The sequence below is a fragment of the Centruroides vittatus genome, unplaced genomic scaffold (genome assembly GCF_030686945.1).
Source record: "Centruroides vittatus isolate TY-2023 unplaced genomic scaffold, ASM3068694v2 scaffold_861, whole genome shotgun sequence".
Taxonomy (NCBI): Eukaryota; Metazoa; Arthropoda; class Arachnida; order Scorpiones; family Buthidae; genus Centruroides; species Centruroides vittatus.
The window spans coordinates 7,470,419-7,494,893 of record NW_027122718.1 but is presented as its reverse complement, the minus strand read 5'-3'; the positions used below and the strand labels follow the sequence as shown (position 1 = coordinate 7,494,893).

The 24,475-nt window shown below is 29.5% G+C and overlaps 1 protein-coding gene across 1 annotated transcript in view; it reads left to right on the top strand.

Annotated features, from left to right (window-relative positions):
* The first annotated feature begins 1,091 nt into the window (after nucleotides 1-1,091).
* Nucleotides 1,092-24,475, top strand: part of LOC136990113 (angiogenic factor with G patch and FHA domains 1) — a 67,341-nt gene continuing 43,957 nt past the window's right edge. The window contains exons 1-8 of the mRNA XM_067288472.1: nucleotides 1,092-1,194; nucleotides 4,911-5,211; nucleotides 9,319-9,365; nucleotides 11,319-11,438; nucleotides 15,985-16,140; nucleotides 16,703-16,886; nucleotides 18,340-18,494; nucleotides 21,794-21,895. Of these exons, the coding sequence (XP_067144573.1) occupies nucleotides 4,926-5,211; nucleotides 9,319-9,365; nucleotides 11,319-11,438; nucleotides 15,985-16,140; nucleotides 16,703-16,886; nucleotides 18,340-18,494; nucleotides 21,794-21,895 (1,050 nt within the window). The 5' untranslated portion in view covers nucleotides 1,092-1,194; nucleotides 4,911-4,925. The remainder of the gene's footprint in view (nucleotides 1,195-4,910; nucleotides 5,212-9,318; nucleotides 9,366-11,318; nucleotides 11,439-15,984; nucleotides 16,141-16,702; nucleotides 16,887-18,339; nucleotides 18,495-21,793; nucleotides 21,896-24,475) is intronic.

Sequence of the window (24,475 nt, the reverse complement as noted above, 5' to 3'; positions counted from 1 at the left end):
GATTCGATTCCGGGTCTCCCAGAGCGGTAGGCTGCCACATTGACCGCTCGGCCATCCGGCCAGTTTCATGTAGTTGACAGGGGTTAAAAAAATCCATTAAAATTAATTTTAATTTTATTCAAATCAAACCTCCCTGTCGATAATAGGCGCCTTTCTGCGCCGCAATGAAATACAAGCTGCAAATTAAAATGAAATTTTTCTTATTTAGTATATGAATATGTGTATATAAAAATTTATTTAAATTAACAACGCATCTCTTTGTTTATTTAAATTGGGCTGCAATTTGAAAAAATTGTAGACCTATAAATTGCCACTGTCGTCCGTCCGTATGACTGTCCTTCCTTAATCTCGAGAACGGAGTTCGATACATGAAACTCAAGACTAAATATAGAAAGCTTACGGGCGGCATGTCCCGATTAATGTTTAATGTTTTTCAACACTTTCAGAAAAACAAAGTTTTTCTTGGGACACTTTTTTTATTTGATTGAGGTTCACCCGAAATTCTTTTTTTAGTTCGTTTTCTTTATTTTGTATAATTAGTATCGGGCAATAATTGTTTCGTTTCTGCTTCGATTGTGTCAAACTGATCATTCAAACTTATTAGGAACTCACAAAGAGATAAATACAAAGAACATGTCTAGCGTGATTTTATAATATTGCAAAGACTTAGAAACTGCATTAATTTTTTTTAGTTTTGTTGTTATTATTTTTTTTAACTTTTTCCGCCCTGTGGGCACTAAGAACCTCTTTTAGTAAGCCCATAATGGATTGGTCAGACCTACAATGGGGCGGCAGAGTGGCTGAGGGATGGGGACCGCTATATCTTAACGGACTACCCCTCGAAAAATTCCTGGGGATTTATCGGCCCGTCCGGATTCAAACCCGGTTCCCCAGGGCGGTAGGCTGCCATCTTAACCGCTATATTGAAAGCACGATAATTTTTTATAAGCTAAATTCCAAAATGAATTAATATTAATTCCATTTGTAATTTATTACGCCGAATTTTTAGGATGGAAATTTTCGAACTTATCGATAATTTTTTTTTGTTTTTTATTTTTCTACGTTTTAAAACGAGAAGAGGGCGTTAATGTTAATTTTGTGTTCGTTTCTGGATTATTTTTACTATTTGAATCATTAATTAAATATAAACGTAGTATAATCTATAAAATATACGGATTATTAGACTTTAAATAGGTAAAAATCTAATTATTTTGGAAATATTTGAGCATTTTAAATTATAATCATTTAATGCCATTAGAATTCCTCAAATTTTTAATCTGATTGGAAACGATAATTCCATTTTTATTTATATACTTTGAGAAAAATCTACATGTAATTATCTCAGTGTTTGATGATTGTTTATTATCAAATATAAATCGATGATGATCAACACGTGATAAAATAGAATTATCATTATGATGTTGCTTTCATTTGAAACAAAATCAGAGTTTGTATTGAAGCCTACTTTAAAAAGAAAAAAGCACTGAAAAAAATATAAACATTAACCCTTAACTAACACTTCTTGCTTATATCGAGATGCGTTCGCTTTGATGGTATCGGTGATTGTGCACGGAGGTGGGAAGTCGACAAGTTTGCTCTGTTTAGGGAAATTTTTGAGCTATTTGTTTCTTGCTGCGAGAATCTCTGTGCGGTAGGTGAAACGAGAACGGTCGACGGGCGGCTAGTTCCGTTCCGTGGGAAGTGCTCGTTTCGCTGGTATCTTCTAGCAAGCCTGCCGGATATGGAATAAAGATTTTTACTCTAGTTGATGTGAGAACCTTTTACGCAAAATCTGTGGAATTGTATGTTGGGAAGCCATCCAAAGGCCCATAATAAGTGGTTGAACTGCCCAAAAGTTGTTTTTCTGTGTTTGGTTCGACCGATATTAGCAATGGGTAGAAATGTGACTGCTGACAATTGGTTTTCGAGCATACCACTTTGTAATGAACTTTTGAAGAAGGATAAAAGGGAAATATCTCCTCAACTAATGAGTGTAAAAGGGAGACCGGAGAAAACTTCCTTATTTGCTTTTCAGAGAAATATGACATACATTCCAAAAACCAAAGAAAAATGTTATTGTTATATCAACAATACACAATGGGAATGACATTGATCTATCATCTGGTGACCTTCAGATGCCAGAAATGATGATAAAGAAAATATACAAAATAATTCTTAACACAAATTAAACTAAGTGGTCTCGCAGACCACTTAGTTTAATTTGCATTTAGAATTGCAACATTTGTAATTAAAAGGCTTATTCAATTTGAAAGATAAGAATATATAGAAATGAAGAAATGAGCTCTATTTCTTTTGTTACTGATTATATAACATTAAACTGAATTTATTTCTAATAATATCGGAATTACTAATTCTTTTTTCTTTAGGAATATCTATTATTTATACAAAATAAATTATTTTTATGCCTTAACTGTGACTGCAGTCTACACATTCATTTGACATGGTTAAGGCATATAAGTTGAAAATTCTAGTAACCTTACTTTGTGCAGTGATCTCTAGAAACCATTGTGAAAATATACTGGATTAAAACAAAAATGATTACATATTATACCATGCATTGCTTATAAACTTGCATTAATAAGTTCATTTATAGTTATAGGGAAGGACAGTTTTCTCTACTGACAGTAAGTTATAAAAAAATTAAATTCTTTAACAGTCTCTCAGACTGCTTCATGTTAGTTGAGAATGAAGTAAAGTATGTTTTTGATTAAAAATGATATTTATAATGCAAATATTTAGAAGCAAAATATTGCAATAAAGAACTTAGGTTTTCCATTGCATTGTTCTCTCATTAAAACTCAGTAGGTTATGAGGGTACCGGTTAAAAATAATCTCTAATGTGTGCTTAATGTTCAAATTTGCATTACACCATATAAATACATTGGGAGTGTTGGAATCAAATTATTTGCTATTATTTCCATTTGCTTTGCCTTGCTCATCTATGTTCTTGATCAGGTGACACTGTCTACAGATTCATCTGATATCCAAACAGATCTGTATTTACAACTAGCCCATTACTATCAAAAACAAAGTCATGAACTCCTATTTTTTACATTTAAATGGACTCTCTTCCTCATCACAGTTAATGGAAAATGGCAAAGTCAATTCTATAATCTCATAGAAGGCGTGCTAGTAACCATGGAACATCTTGCAATTTGTGCAATATCGCTTTGTTGCGCACACTCATGCTACGATGTTATATCTCAAAAACTATGTCACTGACCCCCATTTTTTATTGCATTTTTGGATTCCTCATCACAATTAATGGAAAATGGTAAAGTTTAATCAAAATTGATCAAACAGATTTTGAGAACAAACACAATTCTGTAAGCAACATAGAAGAGGTGTTGAAGCCATATAATAAGTAACTACTGGTTAAATAGATCATTGTATAAAACTTAAATAAATGTAATATATAAAAGTTATCTGCACAAGTGAAGATTTGTGAAATTAATAATTGAAATTTCCATTGATTTATTTTTTGCAACACTTTATAAAAGAATAAAAAGTAATTTCAGCTAGTTTTGCCAGCCATATAGAGTCATTTATATAAGATATGAAAATTCAGTGGCATGCACACTTTAATACATTTTAACAGGAGGGGCTATCAGCAAAACAAAGGTCTCACTACAATCTGATTACAAGGAGAAAGGAGTGTCCAAAAATAACCAAAAACTAACTACATACTTTATGAACACTCCCTGTAATGTTCCATTTAACTTGCAAATTACTATTTGGTTGAGGTAATAAAAAATTTGATTCTATTGATTCAACAGTCTATCATCACAAAACTGAAATCTATTTTAAAAGTTACCATCAAATTCAAGTATTCTAGAAAATAAAACTATGATAAAATTGATAGAATTGACATTTGATTAATTTTGAGTGTGTTAATTTTGTCTTGTTTAATGCATGTTTTGTTGTGATGGATGTTCAAGAAAGTTTTGTTTTCCATTCAGTCAAGCTTGATACACATCTTTTCTACTATGTTCTTATTTTTTAAATTTTATGAATCTGTTAATTTGTTTTTTTATTTATTTGAATACAATGATATATCCTCATGTATGGAGGTCTTATTTTTGGACTATGAAACTGTAGTTGGAATATTGAGATATGCTTGTTCATCTGTTCTAGAGATGAAATTCTATGACTTCAGGGACAAAAAAAAAGAAGGCAGCAACTATGCAGGTGACATGTGATAAATATTTTCTTGATTTTTAAAAGTTTTAATTTGTGTTTTTCTTGTTTGGTCTACTTTATTAGTTAGTCTAAACTCTCAATAATGATTCTTTAATGTTATTTTACGTGATTTGTTTTTATTTTTGCATGCAACTACATAACTACACAGTAATTTGTCTAAAATCTTTAATTAATAATACTTTAATAAATGTTTTTAACATGATTTCTTCATTTCTCGTGTTTTTTTTTTGTTTTTTCCAAGGTAATATAAATGTAAAAATTAAGAACTTTCAGAAGAATTCTTAATGATCTAATTTGCAAATTAACTTAATTCCCATTGATTGTTAAATTTGATATGTGTGGTATTTGCAAAACCAATTAACTGCATATATTGAGTTACTTACATATTCATTTTATGATAAAAATTTTACTTCACATTTTTAAAATTTAATATAAATGACAACAAAAATTAAATTATTAGATAACCCTGTTACATAATAATATGTAATAATCATTTTTTATGACATTTTTTTATTAAGTTTGAAAGTTTTTTTATCGTTACACTACTTAATCAATAAATTGACCAATATTGTAACATTTTGTTTTTCGTTTATTTACGGGTATAACTAGTGTTAAAAATATTAATATGTTTGCATTTTTCTTTATATTTTTAAAATCAAATAAAAAATATTTATTTATTTATTTTTTAGTTTTGTTTTGAGAAAATGGCTGATGAATTATTATTACTTGAAAAGATAAAAACTCTTGAAATTCAATTAGAATTGAAGAACAAAGAATTAAAAATTGTAAAAGATGAATTATCATTAATTAGAAATTCTTGCAATGATGTAACTGGAAAAAGTAATGTAGACCATAGTAACAACAATTGTTACAATCTTATCGATGCCTGTGTTCAAACACCCGAAACATCTTCAAGTTGTGATTGTCACTTAAACAAATTTTTGTCTGATTCAGAAACACAGACATATGAAACTGATTTTTATCAATTTGGTAAGTAAATTGCAAGCAAAATATTATAATTGCAAATCTAAAATGTACTGTACATAACAATAATAATGTATTAGGGTATGTCCTACATGGCAGTGTGCAGTGAATGTGGAGTGGATGTGTGTAGTTTACAAAACGGCAATGAGATGACTTCATCAAATGCTTGCCATAGAAAACAGTTTTCTACATTGTATTATTGAAACTTCTTGTAGGCAAAAGACACATGATGTCTATAAGAAATATCATGAATTCGGTGAATTTTACCATTTGTATTATGAAATAAGACGATCCAGCTTTTCTTTTTAGAAAGTGGAAGCAGCAAGTAAACTTGCTCGGTAGCTGCTTCCTTCACGTGCACATAGAAGTGTATCTGGTGGTTATTACATGCTAAATGAGGTTATTCCGGACATGCACATTTGCTTGTATCAGTTTGTCTGCTCCACTCAGTAGCATATTCACACCTGCAGTTGCTGAATGCTGCCATATAGGATGTACACTTAGGGTTGTTAGATATTTTTTTAACATAAAATTTATTGAAGTAAAATGAATCCATGGTAAGCTTTATTTAGTGACATAATATATGTATTTATATATATCCGATTTGAACGAAACCTGATGAGCACATAGCCCTAAACACAAATAGTTTCTTGTCCAAATAATAGGACCCACTTCTCAAGTGTTTTCAAAAAACAAGCCTCTGAAAATTAAGTGTTCAGCTTATAAGTGTGGAAGTTCTACGTATTGTAAGAATGGCAGTAGATAAGTGGACGAGATTCTGGATGCGGGACTTACATGAATGGGTTCAATCCTATGCGAGTTTCGTTTATTTTATTATTTTTTTAATGTGCAATATAGTTATTTTATTATTTTACCGTATTATTACTATTCTTATTCCTCACTTAAGCTTCAGATATGGTGGTATTTTTATTCGAAGTGTAACAAACACATGAGGGAATTGTTCATAACATTAATAATCGAAAGAAAAACGCTGCAACTATGCTATCTTATTTTCACTTTGGGGACTTGTTTTTTTCGTCCATGAGCAGTAACGTCTGAAGCTTATTTGCTCGTGTTGACAGAGTATGTAACCACAAGCTAAAATATCTGAAAATAAATATGAAGAAATAAAAATTTTATTTATCAACATAAAAGAGTTAAATCTACAGAAACTTCATTTTCACTAACAGGAAACGATGTAACAATTTTAAATCTCGTTTTATAAGCTCTAAGTGTGAGGAATAAGAATATTAATAATAATGCTAATGATATGCTAAAATAATAAAATAACTATGTTACATATTTAAAAAAAAAGTTGCCTAGAATCAAGCCCATATCAAGTAGTTCCAGCATCTACAACCTTATCCACTCAGCTACTGCTATTCTTACAATATGTAGAACTTCCAGACTTATAAGCTAAACACTCAATTTTCAGAGGCCTGTTTTTCAGAAATGCTTGAGAAGTGGGTCCTATTATTTGGACAAAGAACTATTTGTGTTTAGGTCTATGTGCTTGCCAAGGTTCGTTTGAATCGGAGAGGACAACATGTCCTTGTCAGTTTAAATGGTCCTCAGATTGTAATGTTAATGTATAATTGTTAAACTATTTAAATGCAAATTGCACAGTTAACAACAATACAATATTGTACTGTATAATAATCATTTTATAAATATGTTACATATTGAAAGGATTGGATACAAATATTGAATTTTTAAAATATATAAATATATATATATGTGTGTGTGTGTGTGTACAGATGAAGAAAAAATACAATATTCAATGTTTTGTATTGATTATAAACATGATTTTAAGTAATATGACATAAACACTATGAAGATTCATAGTGTTAGTGTTATACATTACAGGTACTCCTCACTTTACGACCGAGTTCCGTTCTGACGACTAGGTCGTTAAGCGAATTGGTCGATAAGCGAGGAGCTTGAGCTGGGAATATAGGATTGTTGTAAAATTATACAAATTATGCAAAAACTTCAAATTTATTCATAAAAAGACATGCATATGTACATATTATCATTTGTTTATTTGGTTATCTGGTGCTATAGAGGGTCCACGTAAGGGAGATGACGGCAATGAAAAGTTGTACCTTCAAGGACGGAGGTTGTGGATGTAACAGTCGAAAAGAAACTCATGTGGTTTGCTTTGTAATCTTTTTTCTTGATAAATTTCTCTATAGCACTTCAAAAGTTCACTCATCCCATGTTCAACTTTACTAAAACGTTCAGTATTTGGGTTCATAGCCTCAAGTTCCAACATAGATGCATTAATTTTGGAGAACACACCCAGGTAACCCATGTACCATGAATTTCTTTTTCACTTCTTCAGTTCTTTCCTCCTCTTCGTCTTCTAAATGCTGCATCGCTTCTAACTCTAATAAATCCTGATTTGTTAGCTCTCCATTGGCATAATCCACTAATTCAACAATGTCTTCCACTTCAACATCAAAATTAAGCGTATTGGCAAGGCCCACAATTGTTTGAATTACATCTGTAAGGAACTGAGTCTGAGCGTTATTTTTATTTTATTATTATTTTTTCGTTTTATTATATTTTGTTTGTGGCTTATGTTTATTTAGGACGAAGGTTCCCCGCCACTCCCTTATTAGTAACGAAAAAAGAAGATAAAACAACTCATGAAAAAAAAAAATAAGTGCCATAGGAAAAATCTTGCGCACTTGCGCTGCCCAGCGGAAGTAAACGGTCCGCAGAAAAAAAAATGGAGGGGGGAATCCCCACACTCACTAGTAAGGAAATACTTACTAAATTGTCTTAACATCCCAGAAAATTATGATAAATACTTTTGTAAACGGTTTATAAGCTTTTGTCGGAAAATTAAAGCTGCCAGAAAGAAAATTAATGTTAGCAAACTAAGTATGTAAATAAGGGGAGTAACCCAGCTGAAGTGTGACGTCACCTCACAGCATAAAACCTGTACGTTAACCGAAGAAGGAGGAGGTGAATTCCAAATTGAGGTGATCTCCAGAGCGAGGTGAATTTGAAAGCGAAGTGTTTTCTGATAGAAGTCCAGATTGATAATTGGACGATCCAAGGTGTTAAAGAGGAGTTCGATTTGACGATGTCGAAAGGATTGAGGAAATAGATTCTTCATATAGTGAGGTGACGGATAGACGTTTAATTAGTAAGAGATTTTGTTCATAGTTTCTAAGTATTTGATTTGTCGAATTTTCAAAGGGGAATTAATATTAAGTTAAGCTAAGTAGCTGAGTTTATTGTCGGGTTGACTTGTTGAATTTCGTTAATAAATTTTGTTTGGATTATAGACATTTGTACGTAGTTACTAATTAAATATATTTGAAATTTTGCTTTGGCTTGATATTTATCATTATTCTTACTAATTTTTTGGTGCACGCTTAAAAGCCCAGGCCTGGCAAACTAATCTCAAATCCGCATAAAGTACCCGTTAGGTTAACAGAAGTTTTACCAACCGCATTTAGTGTCGGTTTCCTAAGATACTAAAAATAGTACTTTATACATCAAACTGACTAAAAAGTGTATAGTAAGCCTATAGTATGCTCAGTTCACATGTCACCAATCGCCACTCAAGCCGAGAAAAGGGATTCCCCGAATTGCAGGTAGAAACTCGATTGGTCGTAAGTGCGAGTGGTCGTTAAGCAGATAGGTCATAAAGTGAGGAGTACCTGTAGTCTAATATATTTCTATGAAAAAATTATTTTCTCTGAAATTTCATTGCTGCTAGATGAAGAAATTCTAAAGATAAATTTATTAATTTTTTTATAATCTAATTAATATTAATATTTTGTAACAAATGATAACATTATCTAAGTCAGAGAATGAAATATTTATTCAAAAAGTTTTATCATTTAAAATGATGATAATTTTGTTCTGTATATTGTAAATTCATTTGTAAAAAGTTTTGTTAAAATGTATGAATAAACAAAGATATTTAATGTTTCTGAAAATGTTCTTCTAAATATGGTTGTGATTAGAAATGAGACATTCCCAGAAAATTGAAATGTCTAGCAACCTTAATCATTATTTTAAATTTTAAACTTTAAAGTTTGTTGTTTTTAATTTTTGATTGATGATTTTACTTTTAATTAAAATCTTATTTAGAATCTAAAGGTTCTGTTGAAGATTGGATACTTCCAGAAGGATCAAGTGTAAGTTTTATATTTTTATATAAATTTCTGTTAAGATTAAATTTAATTGAATGAGAAAAAGAAAAAATGAGAAAATTTATTTACTTTGAAGTTTTTTTATAAAGATTAATTAGTAATGACAAAGAATATTATACATCACAGTATAGATTTTTTTTTTTTAGCATTTACATATTATAATATTACATGGCTTTGTTCCTTACCATCTTTGGTAGTTCAATTCTGATATTTTGCATCTCTTCATATTGCTGTTCACATCTATTTTGTAATTTATAATACTGTATATAAACAATATTAATCTTATATATACATTATAGCTATTTCATAAATCTTGGCTGGATACAGTAACAGAGGCCAGTCTATTCACTTAGTGAAGGGGACAGATTGTTTGAAAAATCTTTGACAGTGTCACTGTGTATTACCAAAAGGGTGCTCTTGAACTTTTTAAAATTTTCAGAGCCTCAACCAAATACTGTGCGTTATCTTGACTAATATTGTATATGTGAAATTATCTGTACACATAATTAAATACAATAATTATAATTAAAGAGTAGGTGTTCAGCCTCTGTAGAAAGAATCACTGAGCAAATCTCAACCAAATTTGATATATATACTGTCCTAAATATGCAGTTTTGATTTTTCAGTTCAAAATTTATTTACCAGGGTGAAAAATTTGGCACTGCTTCCCATTATTGCTCATATTACATACATTTTTTAACAAATTTTGGATAGAAGAGTTGCAAAATGTTATACACAACTTTTTGACAGGGTGAACAGTCATGGGTGTTCACTTTGTCTATCATTCATTACTTATTCAACTTTTCTATTAACAAAACATGCTAGCTTAGCATTTAAAAAATTTTGCTTTTAGTACATTTTCAAATTCAAATTTACCTGTGGCAACACTTCCTCCACCTACTGGCTGTGAATGTACACTACTATCATTCTATTTCTTCAAAAGGATGGATGGCAGTGCATATTCCTATCTTTATTCTCAGAAGTCATGAAAATTACAAATTTTTAGCTTGCGTCAGGTATGAGATACAAAATAAATGTATATTAGCACTGAAATTCAGGTAAATTTACATTTCTGTTATGAAAACTCAATAAAAAAAAAGTATTTTTTTACAAGTATTTTGGGACATGCATTACCTACCTTGCATACTCTGATGGCATACGTTTAAATTACACACACAGCACAGTTATATTCTTTGGCCATTAATGGTAACATTTACACATGAAACATTGTGTGGATACTATATGAAAATTTATTACAATGAACATCTTGAAGAATAGTTAAATTTTCAACTATTCTCTTGATGTACAAGCTCCAGAGAAGATTCATGAGTTGACAGAAAATTTTCCTTAACCAACTTTTTGTTTGTAATTTACAGACAGCTCTCTATTTACACGCTAAAACTGTTGAACTAAACCTAAATTAAGTCTAACAACTTTTATTTATCTGTTTGTATTGACTATTTGTTTCCAGCTAATTATTGTTTTTTCCTTCTTTCTAGTTTACATCTGCTTTCTTTCTCTTCTTACATTTTTGAGAACCTTTCAAGAATTAATGCTTTTTTTTTGGAAAACCTTTATTATTAGCTTTTAATTTTAGCTTATCCAAACTGTTATTATTTCATTCATGCTAAATGTTATGTATTCAACCTATTAGTATAATGCATGCTACCATTCATATCTATAGTGTGTTAAGCAGGTTAAATTATGTGTATGGATTTAATTATTTATCATTAATTTAAAATGGCAAAATTTTGTTCATATAATGCAAAGTTTAAAATATAGAAGACTTAATTAGAAAGCAACTCCCACCTCTATATTTTGATAATTATTAAAATGAATTATTTTTCTTTATATTTACAATTTGTATTTACTTACATTCAATAATAATTATACATTATTTAAATGAATATATTTTGATTACTTCTATGTTAATTGCAGGAAACATTAACAGATATAGTGAAACAAACAGCAGAAGTAGCACTCACACATTCTGATTATATTTATGATGAAACCAGAGGAATGTATTATAGTATAAGTACAGGCTATTATTATGATTCTGTAAGTATTTTTGAAAATTTCACATAAAATTTTGATTATAAATTATTCTGATACTTTCAGGATGAAGTAATAATTTTTAAAAAGCTTATAAATTATAATAAACAATGAAATGCAAATAATTGATTTTTGATCCATTTAATTCCAAGTAAAATAAGTATAAGTAGAATTGTATATCATCAATTAAAGCATGCATTGACATAAAGAAAATGAATATGAACAAGAACAGGAGAAAACTAAAATCAAGACTATGTACTGTACATGTGTCTGATGGTTTTCAGAAAAATCTTAATGGTAGATGAATGTCTGTGATACATAAAGGTTTTTTCACATTTTCTAAATATACTTTTAGACAAAGGAAAAGCTGTTTGATGAGTTTATAATTGCAAATTAAAATTTACAAATAATCCACACCATTGAACAACTTGCATCTGTTTCAAACTGACTTTCAAATAAAGATAACACACAAGGTTATTCAAATCAAATTATGGCAATAAATGGGACAAGATAGTCAATTTTAGTTTATCTTCAGACAATGAACAATCTGATGGTTGTACTTTAAAATTTATTATATTAATATGTAAACAATAGTGTGATTTTCATATTGTGTATGATTTATTAGATTATGGTATCACTTATGTTTCTTAATTTAAATTCCTAATGCAAAATTTAAGTTTTATTAAAAATTTAAACTTATCTCGTCTACTAGTATTTTATCAATTAACAGGACTTATTATACTGGATTTATGGATGCAGCAATTAGATCTTACAGATTAGAAATAATATTGTTTATTTAAATCACCTGAACACATACACTTTAACATTGTGTTTTGTCCCTCATCAGCAGTCATTTGAAAGACATTTTCTACAATTAAAATAAATTTTGTTACAATCATAAATAAACATAAAATTTCCGACAATAAAACAATAAAATTCTTACAAATTCTGGGTTTTTAAAGACATTCCTAATTCTGAGCATATTCAAAATCAATATTAATCAAATAATTCCATATGTATTCCTGTTTTTTTAAAAACATAAATAATTAAATTAAATAAATGTTTTTGGTTTAAACTTACACCAAACCTTACATCATTGATTGTTCACATTCACTTAAACTTCACCCCAATTCGTTCCAATCCTTCCTTTTATATGTCTCCCCTCTCTTCCGTCAATGATTCCTCTCCATGATTGGTGTATCTCTTTTCCGGTATTGTTATTTATTCTGTTTGTTTAATTATATTGACGTGTTCATATAATTGTCTTTTATAATTATTTTCCTCTTTTTTCTTTATTTTTATGGTATTCAAATCAATTTCGCAACCTTCTGAATTACAGTGTTCAGCCACTGCTGAATTTGCATATTTTCCCCTAATTGTTGAATATGTTCACTTAATCTTATTTTTAATTTTCGTTTTGTTTATATGTTTTTTTCAGGTTACAACTACAATTAAATGAATATACCACACCTTTTTCTTCTGTTATGTTGTATTTTTCTTCGTTTCTATAACACAGTCACTATTTTTTAGTTGAATTTATTTTTTCCGGTATTAAATTAATTCTTCTTCTTACTACTTTTTAATTCTTTCAAATAACTTTGGAACATACCTTAATTTAACAAATTTTTTCTCTTTATCCATTAATTTTAATTGTTTATCATTTTCTAATTTTCCTATCCATTTATTCAGTAAGTATTTTGGATAATCATTTAAAATAAACATATTAATTATTTCTTTTTCTTCTTGTTTTTGTGTTTCAGTCTCGCTTGTTCTTTGTCTTATTTTATTCATATACATTTTAAATATGTTATATTTCATACTAACCGGAATGACTGATTTATAATTAATTATTTTGGGAATTTGTATAGGTTTAATGTATCTTTTATAAATTAGTCTATCGTCTTTTCTTTCAATTGTTATATCTAGATAGTTTATGCTATTGTTTTTCTTTTTCTAGTTCAAATTTAGTATTTCTTTTATCTTATTAGCCTTTTTAATAATTATATTTTCATTAGTTTTTCTTTTATCAAAAATTATTATACAGTCATCAACATATCTGTTGTAAAATTCAATGTCCTCTATATTTCTAATCTGTTCATCAATTTGTATCATTGATATTTCAGCCAGTTTTGGACCTATGCATGTTCCCATAGGTATTCCTTCTGTTTGGTTGTAGAATTTTTTATCAAACTGAAAATAATTGTTTTTGATTATAGTTAAACATAATTCAATTATCCAATTTGGCACTTTCATTCTTATTAAAGAAGTTTCTATATATTTTATTGTAATGCTAGGGTACATATTTACGTCTAGTGATATTAAATTCATATTTTCATTAATTGTAATATTTTGTAATCTTTAGTAATTTGTCTACATTCTTTATGCTATATTTAGATACTTCTAATGAGTTAATTTATCTTTTAAATATTTTTCTAAATTGTAATATATATAATTTCTAACGTCTATTAGAGGTCTATACTTAACAGGAATTTTGTTTTTTTACCCTTATATTAAATTTTGGTGTTCTGTTATCTTCTCTTTTTATGTATTTGATGTCTTCTTCTGTTATATGTTGTTGTATTTTCAAATTTTTTAGTTCCTTGTCCGAAGATTTTATTAGATTGTTAATTGGATCTTAAGTTGTTTGTAATTTTTTTCTTAGATCAATTTCTTGATGACTTCTATTTTCTTTTCTTTTCTCATAATTATTATTTGTTTGGTTTTATCACCTTGAAGTATTTCCAAATTATTATTAATTAAAAATGTTTTAACATTATTTAAATTTCTCTTATAATTTTTAACCTTATTCTGCATTTTTGTTGTTTAGTTTTCTTATTATTTATTTTTTGCATACCCGTTCTTATTTGTTCTCTCTCTTCTTCTGGAAACTTCCATTATAACTGTTTTGTGAATACTGTGATGTCTTCAATTTTCATTATTTTTGGTCCGTTGTAGTCCATTTCTTGTTTTAGAGTTCATCGGATAGTCTGGTATTTCCACATCTGTCATGTTTGATATCAATTTCCTTTCATAGTCTTCTTTTTTTTTAAAGTTGGATATCTTATTTAGTAAAGTACTAGCAGACAAGATAAATTTAAATTAAGTTAAGGAGACAAAGGCATATTAATTAAGTTTTATTAGTTTACTTTTTATTATTTTATATTTAAATAGTTTGTTTTATTTTATGAAATAAAATCTTTTTCATATAAATGTATATGAACACGTACACATGCTTACCACATTTACACTTTGTTTCTATATAATTTATTAAACCTTGAGTTTGTCTTCATAGTGTCTTTTCTTTGGATAATCTAGACTTTTCTCTCTACGTGGTACCTTGGGCTAATCTAACTCTATGGGCATGTGTAGTACATTTTTATCCACTTTAGTTGTCTCGTATGCATACATTTACTGATTTTTGTATATTACTCTTTTTTTGTTTGTTTATGTTTTTGTTTTATTTATTTTGTCTTATTAATTGTTTCTTAATATTTTCATTTTGGTAGTATCCATAATTTGTGTAGATTTTGCATTTCTCTTGCTCCTATTATGTGAATTAATTCTTATCTTGACTCAGTCTTTAAGTATTTGTCACACAATATTGTGTCATTCAGTTATTCTTGTACTTTGTATGCTCTGCTATAGCTTGGAGCAAAAGTCCTGCAACACATCATGTGATCATGTAGTCATAGATTTTGAATCCATTTTTAAAGTAATGTCAATTCCAAACATAATAAATAATACATCATTTTGAAGAATATTTCATAAGTAATTCAAAACTTGTGTTAGAATTAAAATATCAGCATTACTTTCATGCTTTTGAGAAACATGAGTAGTCAACAAAATGTGAAATCTATAGGTTCAATCCACTCTAGCTCTCTTGGACATCCAATTTCTACTATATAATGATTGCCTGTAGAATATGATGATCATTTAAAATTGAGAGTTTGTGTTATACTTTTGAAGAGTTTCTTTGTTAGTTTTAAAGTATGTTTCTTGAAGAGAAAGGGCTTACACATGCAAAGATTATTGCTCTGCATAATGATGGAATATCCTGTTGTTAAATTACTGTGAAATGTGGTGTCATTACTCAACAGTTAGCAGTTGCAAACTGATAATCGTTTCAATATGACTAACAGTTCAAAGATCAGAACAAAAAGGGAAGACTAAGGAAGAGTACCAGGCAAAATGGCCATAGCCTTATTTGATTGAGCTTGAAAGACTGCTTTGAAAGTTGTGAGAAATTCAGATGTAAGTGGCAGCTATGCAGTTAAATTACTGTTTCTGTGGAGACAGTAAATTTCAGACTGAAAGAAAATGAATTAGGAGTTTAAAGTACTTTTGCGCCAAGCTGTAGCTGTCTAATTTCTGATGTTGCTTTTGTATAAAATTCATAAAAATTTAGGAAATTTCTATTTAATATGAAATAATAAAAGTTATATTTAATTTATAAATATTGTTCTTTTCACTTTTTTTTTAAATCTAATTAATATAATTTATCTTACATCAAAACTTAACATAATTAATTATGAATTTAAATTTCCTTTATTAGAATACCGGTATCTTCATTGATTCACAGACTGGAATGAAATATTTATATTGTTCTGACACACAGTCATATAAATTCATTTCAGAGGAGTCAAAACCAGAAGAATTATATTCAGATAAAAAGAATAAAAAAACTTCTAAAAAACGAAGACAAACTAAGGTATGTTTCATCATTAAAATAATGAATTAATTATAATTTGCTTATTTACTTTATTGTTACTGAAAGTAGACATTTATATATAACTCCTGGTAATTGTGATACTAGAAACAATGTTTTAAAACATTGGCCAGTCTGATAGCTAAATGTGAGTAGGGGTTGAAATGAACATTGTAAATGTATTAACAATCATTTCATTTGTTTATTTATTAACTTTTTGAACAGGAGATATATGCTGAAAATTTTTATGCAGTCTAAAATGTGTATTTTATATGCTTAAACAAAATTATTTATTTCTGAATTAATTTTCATTGAATATTATTTATAATTATTACAGTTAATAGGTAATTATTTCAATTTTTGAAAAAAAATAAAGCAAAAATCATTACCGTATTTTACAGACTATAAGACACTACGGACTATAAGACGCACCTGAATTTTGGAGGCAATTTTTCGAAAAAAAAAGTGCATCTTATAATCCGTAAAATACGGTAATCACTAGTTTTTAAAGATAACATTTTCTCGTGTTATTGTTGATATGTGATAAGAAATATTTTTATTAAAGGTTCAGAAATTATCAAAGAATATAAAGTTAGAAAAAGTGAATAATAATGATGTAGAAGAGTTTGACAGTGATTCAAATAATGAAAATAATGCAGTAAAAAGTCCATCTGAGGATGGTGAAATTTTGGATTCTTCATCTTATGAAGATAACAGCTCAGATACTGAAGAACTAATAGATGATGAAGGTATGAAATAATCATCACTGTGCAATCATTATTACTGTAAAACGAAATATGGGAAAAGTACAGTTTTTTCCCATAATATTTTTTTTTTCTTAAAAATGATTACCATACCATATTACATTTGCACCTTAAAAAGTGAATATCATCAGCTATAGTTTTAGCATATTATTCATTTTCATATTCTTCATTTCTTAGTAATTTGGTTTCTATTGAAATTATGGAAGATGGCACTTGCAAAAAATGCTGCTGATCTCTTGGCTAGGAAGTTGCAGTTACTGCCATATAACAAAAACAAAAAGGCTCTTATTTTAACACAGTAATCTTTAAATCAATCAGTTTGAAATACATATGATTATAAATCACTTTAAGAAAAAATCAAAAATAAGGTCATATAAAAAGCTGATGGCCATCAAGGTGAAGCTAATCCTTTTATCTGCTTTGTTTGTTTTTAAGTATTAAATGATTAGTTATAACATTTGTTTTTCTATTTTTTATGGAATAAACCCTCAGTAAATAATAGTTAAATTTGCCTTAAAATTTTTAAAATAAGCATGACAATGATACAATGTGGTCATTGTTAAAAGACTAAGAACTTTTGGATTCATCTTAATATGTATGATGTTATAAATATAGCAAAAAAATAACAAAATAAAGTTATTAATATGACCAATTTAGTATTTATTTTATTAATTTTTTTAATCAGGATTCAAACTTTACAGAAGAAAACTTTCTAAGTGGGAATTGAACTTACTTTCCAAAAATATGCAGTTACTGATTATGAAATTTACTAAAATTTTTAAAAATCAAATATATACCAAGAAATTCAGTGAAACTTTGTACTATGATATATATTTATTAATCCATAAATGGTATTCTGCTTATATACTCAATACTTAGGGTGGCCAAAATTAGGCTGAAAATGTTTTATATTAAATATTTTTAGTTATCTGAATTTAGAAGCTTAGAGGACATTGCATTTACATTGTAATTTTTCAAAAAAAAAAAAATATATATATATATATATTTTTTTTTCCAAAAATAATCTGTACTAAATTATGAATGTTTAATATATAATGTAAAGGCATGTAGTCAGAGCATGCAAGGTAGGCAATGTGTGCTGCAAAATATTGGTAAAAGTATTTCTTTTTATTGAGTGTTCACAGCAGAAATTGAATTTAACTAAATTTATATTCTAATATACATGCAATTTATACCCCATGCCATGTGAAGTCCTTTCTCACCCAGTTGAGGGATCTTCAACTGCGTGAGAAAGGACTTCTGCATAGAAAGACACATTTAGTATGTATTGTCTAAAAGAAAAATATAATTTTTCTTTAATTGTAACCAATCGTCCTGGCTTATTTTTAAAAAATGTACATATATTATTTGTAAAAAACTAAAAGAATTGTAAATTGCTAAATTATTTGAATAAAAGTAATGCTGAACAATTTTTCAGATGCTTCCAAACAGTGGCCTCCTTGTATTCGAGTAATAGTTGTAGAATCAGAAAAATTACAAATAGGAAGTTTATTGCTAATTACTTACACTGGTTCAACAATTGGTCGTGATCAAAATAAAGATTTATTTATACCAGATCTCAGCGTAAGCAAAGTAAGTCTTGTCTTTTAAATATATTAAATTATAAAATTAAAAAATTTTTTTTGTATTTTTATAATAATGATTTATGAAATGAATTTTTTTACTTTCCTGGCTATTATGTATACATAACAAGGGAATGTATTGGAATTGTATCAAATTTGACCGTGGGATTTGGGATTCATCTTTTGTCGATGGATTGGAGAAAACACATTTGAGATTCATTACATTGATTTTTTCCATCTTAATTCTTTAGTTCCTGGACCTGTTTTGAGATCAGAATTTGGTAGACTACAGTTGGCTATAGCTAGTTTTTTGTAATTGGCTTAAGATTTTAAAATTGCCAAAATCTGACCTTACAAGGTTCCTTATAACAAATTAAAACTAATAAGCAGTCATATCATAAAAGAGATTCTTGTCTTGAAAAATTTCTGAAAGTAATATCTCAAATACACTAGTAGAGATGACAGAGACTTATCACACAGCTACTGGTAACATTAAAATGACACTTCTACCATCAGAATGCAGCTTTATTACTGGTATGCATTTCAGTACACAAGACCCTCATCAACCATAATAAAGTTGCATTCTGATGGTAGAAGTGTCATTTTAATGTTACCAGTAGCAGTACGATAAGTCTCTGTCATCTCTACTATTGTATTTGAGATATTATTTTCATTAATGAGCACTAATTCTTTGGTCTTAACGTGGTCTTCTTTAGATGAGTACTTATTGACTGATTTGGGATTTTCATCTGCTTATTATGCTCAGTTTTTGAGAAATAGATACAGGAAATCCTCATTAATTCAAACTCAGATAGTTTGAAATCCTATTAGTTCTTAACTGTACTATTTGTCCCAGCCAGGGATATAGAGATCTACATGATAAGAAATTCAGTTAGTTTGAAATACAGCTACTTTGAAATTCAAAGTGAAAATTCTGTTCAAACTGTGATATGCATACATTAACTGATTTGTTTAAATCAAAATGCTTTCATACTATACGAGAACAAAAGACGAAGAAGAACTCTAATCTGGTCAACGTGTGTATGCTTTCACAGTAACATATTTTCATGTGTTATCTTACCCATTGAATACTTTTTTTTTTATCTCATAAAATATGGTTGGGTTTTCAGATTCCAAGATTGGGCTATGAGTAGCAGATTGAGATATTTGTAGGGCTCTAAGACAACTTATTACTTTTTGGACTACTTTAGAAATAATTTGGGCTACATTTAGAGGAATTCTGCTTTGCTTTTTATAGAACTTATCTGGCAACCTCTCACCAGATACATGCTGTTTACCTGAAGTTTATTTACATTATTATTACAGTAATTATTATTAATTAACGAAAGTAGCTTTATGTATATGTAGCCTTATTCCGTTTTCTTAATAAATGGTTAATGTTACCCTAGGATCCAAAATGGCGGCGGGGGAAATTTTTCCCTACGTTGGAGACTGCGACGGGGAAAAAATTTTCCCTCGATTCAAGATGGCTGCGTTTCCGGCCGCCATCTTGAATTTCTCTGCACACTCCGCGGATATTAACCGAAATAAACAATGAAAAAAAAAGAATTTTTTTACTCACTTTTCGATGGTGGTTGCCTGCTTCTTCCTATCTTTTTTTCCTTTCCGAACATATTTTTAAATATACGCCCTTTCTCGTACTTTCTTTTACATATTACGGTCTCGTCGATTTCCACCGTTTTATTCGGCACTCCTTTTTTAAACGATGTCAAATTACTCAAAGCTATAAGCAATACCAACCGTATGTGATTGGACCAATCGACTCCCGTTTTTCTGGATTTGCCCGCCGCAATCGCCGAGGTCGTCGCCGTACATTCCAGACATAGTTAGTGCCATATAAACGACAGAATGCAACTCCAAGAAATGTGGCCAAATTTACTTTTAAATGTTCCATCAAAGGCAGAGGTCTTCGTTCCGCACTTACTACATCGCAAGAAACAGCTTTCTCTATTACTCCGATAGTATAATTTGCATAAAGAATCGCAATGAATGCAAACGGACTCGATCGGCTGTATGCCTAATTTTACAGCAAATTTCAATGCGTTATCAATACTGGGAGGCAAACCTGGTTCCAAAAAGTCGTCTTCAATTAACATGGAGAAATCACGGGTGGTGCATTTCGACCAAAATTCGTCGTTGCAACTCAAATCTGCAAAACTACTCATTATCGAACGATTGCAAATAAACTATACGTTTACCGATAATAAATTGTGCGAGAATGAAATATCGTAACGAAATAAAACAGCAATTATTCCAATACGCAATTCGTCGCAACACTACAGCAAACGATTCCAACTGGAAACTAGTCGATTTGCATAAAATTGCCCGGAAAGGAACAGAATCACGTCGTAGATCATGCATTTGCATATTCGTTCGTAACACCCCTACGTATTTCCCGCCGATTTTACTCTCGCACGACGCTACGAAAAAGCTCCCTCTACCATCGCAAATACACACTACCGTCCGTTTCGAGGTTACAGGAAACTTAGCCACGTTGAACGCAGGGTCGAAACCGAACGGGGAAAAATTCTCACCGGCGTTGACGTCACGACTCTAGGGAAAATTTTTTTCCCGTAGTAGTCTCCGAAGTAGGGAAAAAATCCCACCGCCGCCATTTTGGATCCTAAGGTAACATTAACCTAATAAATTACTCAGTTACCTGGCAGTTGGCATATTGTGCAGAAATATGTAAATCTCAGATGATTTGAAACTTGATAATTCAAAGTTGCGATTATTTCATTTCTTGAATTTCGAACTAACGAGGATTTCCTGTATTGGGCTCAAGATTGTCTCTATATACAGCAGAAGTATAGTTTCTTTGAAACTTCCATCTTCTTCATAAATACCTTGATTTTATCTGTTATCAGATTTAAATTACAAGATCAAATCCCTGATAATCCAATTCCATCTTAATAATTTTTTTTTTAATATTAAAAAATCATCTGTATCTTGTGAATTTATTAAACATTTAAAGGATACTTTTTTGTGAACAGTGTTTACTATGATTTCTTTATTAGTTGATAATTTAAGTTCTGTAAGATTATTTAAACTTTATAATTTCTTTTGTTATTCATTAAATATGCTAAAATAGTTTACTATTTCCAGTTATATATAATTGTTACCTATGTAATAAGAAATGTCATATTATATTGCAAATGTTTATTGCTTTTATGTTTTTATACTAGCTTTGTAAAGGCAAAAGCCACATCAAGTAAATGATAATTTGATTTAATTACAAAATTTTTACGTGCCTAAAATTAATTATTTTTAAAACTTTTTCTTTGATAGTCTCATGCTGATATAAAATTTAATTCTGATGAAAGATGTTATGTTATAACTGATTTGGGAAGTCAAAATGGAACATACTTAAATGAGTTCAGATTATCTGAGGTATATTTTTTAAATTTATTTGTATAGTTTTTATTAGACAGAATAATTGTTTGATGCAATGATTAATATATGATAACATATTTATTTTTTTAAGAAAGTTAATCATTTTCAGTATATTATTAGTATAGAAATTTAAATTATGTGATCTGTCCCAAAAGTTTTCAAACTGTGTTCATATGAACTGTATTAGTGGCACTATCTATATAAGTAATGTTGCACTGTCTTTGTCAAAGCGTTGTACATTAATTTTGTAAGTTTAATGAAGGACTCTCTAATGGTTACTTTACCACAGGATTAATGACAACAATACCTAAGTGACAATTATCAAGAAATTATGATGGAGCATTGAGCAAACATTAAATTCTTTGTGAAACTGGGCAAAATGTTCACAGAAATATTAACATTGTTATGAGAGACTTATGGAGACAAAGCAGTATCCTGTACATCAGTTTATGAGTAAGCTTTGGGAAGGTAGAGAATCACTGGAAGATGACGGGCTTATCAGAGAGCCATCAGTTAAACAGATGAAACCATGCAAAAGAGTAGTAAAGAACTTATTCCAGTAGGCCAGACTGTTAATGTAGATTATTACTTGGGCATTATGAAGTGTTTGCTGGCAAGAATTGGTCAGATTCTTTTTTCTCATTACCAAATATAAGGCAGCTGGTTGCTTTTCCATGACAATGCTTTAGCTCACAAGTTCATTGTCATGCACAACTTTTTTGCTTCAAAATTGGTCCAAGTCCTTGATCATTCCCCATTTCACCAGATTTGACACAAATTTGGGCATCCAGAAGAACATTCTCTAAAGCTGTATGATCATTGTAAATATTGTATTTCTTTGGAAGGAATTTATTGTCACAACTAGGTGCATAGATAGACACTGGGTATTTCTGACATCATCTTTATTCGGAATATCCTATAGGCTGATACGCGTTTCAGGCATAAGCCCCTCTTCTGTCAGCTACATAATAAAACATATTATGAATTTCTCATATTACAAAATGTTTATATTATAATAGGTTACAATGTATCATGACTTGCAGGAGTTCTTGTAGTTGGTGTTAACATGTATACATCCTGTTTAAAATTACTTATTTACAATTAAAATTGTTTTACTGTTAAAATACCTTTACAGTTTAAAATATATTTACAGTTAAAAGCACTATTACAGTTAAAGTTTCTTGACTTAACACTGAACATCTAGCACATACTCTTGACGTCTGTTTTAACGAGGTTCTGTTTAATCTCATTGGCATATTAGCATTTCTTTAAAAACATTTATACGATAAATTAATCTTTCTAATTGTTATTACTATTATTATTATTGCTGTTGATATTATTATTAACTTTATCAAAGTAATTTTAACCAATTGTTATGAATTTTAATGCTTAAATTTTTATTGATGTTATTTTTTTGGCTTTTTATTATTTTGTAACTTTCTTTAAATTTTCTCTTGTACCAATTTGTTTCCTTGTGTAAAATTCTCACGTCATCCTTGTTTATATTAATATTACAATTGTTTGCTGTGTAATGTTCATAAAAGAGTGAATTTATCCTTCTATGTTTCAAATCGGCAATATGTTCCTTTAGTCATGTTTCCACTTTCCTTTTAGTTTCTCCTATGTAGTTTTTTGGGTTCTCACAGGTGCATGGTATTGAGTAAACTGCATTCGTTGTGCTATATATATCTTCTATCTTATTGCTTGGTTCAGATTTGATTTTTTTGTGTTCTTTTTTTTGCAATTTTTCATAAGTTGGAGCAAGTTTTAAATTTACTTTGTTGAGGTCTTTATTTATTTCTTTGAAGAAGCCTTGAATATAAGAGAAAGCTATATATTTTATGTCTGTGCTCTTGTTTTTTTTTTTTTGTTTGTTTGATTTGCTGATTCTTATTGTTGATTTTATTTTCCCATTTTTGTATTCTGTTTCGAGGTAACCATTTAATTGAAATTTACCTTTTAGTTCTTTGATATATTTATAGAGAACAATTCTCATACCGGTACTCCAATATCCAATATCACTTCTTAAGCCTTTTAAATTTCCGGTACTCCATACGAAAATTAACAACTAATTAACTAACGTTTTCGATCGCCTCCGCGATCTTCGTCAGGTTTTATCGACAGTTTTGAAATAGAATGCAAATAGAATTCTTTTAAAATTCTTTCAAAGTTCTTTCAAAGACAAGCCGGATTTTCTAAGAGCACCAGGGGTATATAGTATCCCAATAAGGGATCACAGGTCCCAAAGGGACCTAATATACATCGGATCTACCAAGAGATCCGTTCAAAGAAGGATCTCAGAACACAAATATGACGTTGCCAAAAAAAGACACACCACCGCCCTGTCGATGTACGCCACCGACCCCAATATAAAGGCAGATTTTGATAAAACCAGCCTCGTTAAAACATCATTCGACACGGACCGCATCAGGGCCTTGGAGACCCTTGAGATTTACAAGGCGTCAAAATCGGGGAAATGTATTAATTTCAAGGATGGCAACGTATTATCATATGCGTGGCGGTATGTATCCGAAATGCACCCGCAATGGTAGCATCTCAGAATAGTGTAGTATTCCT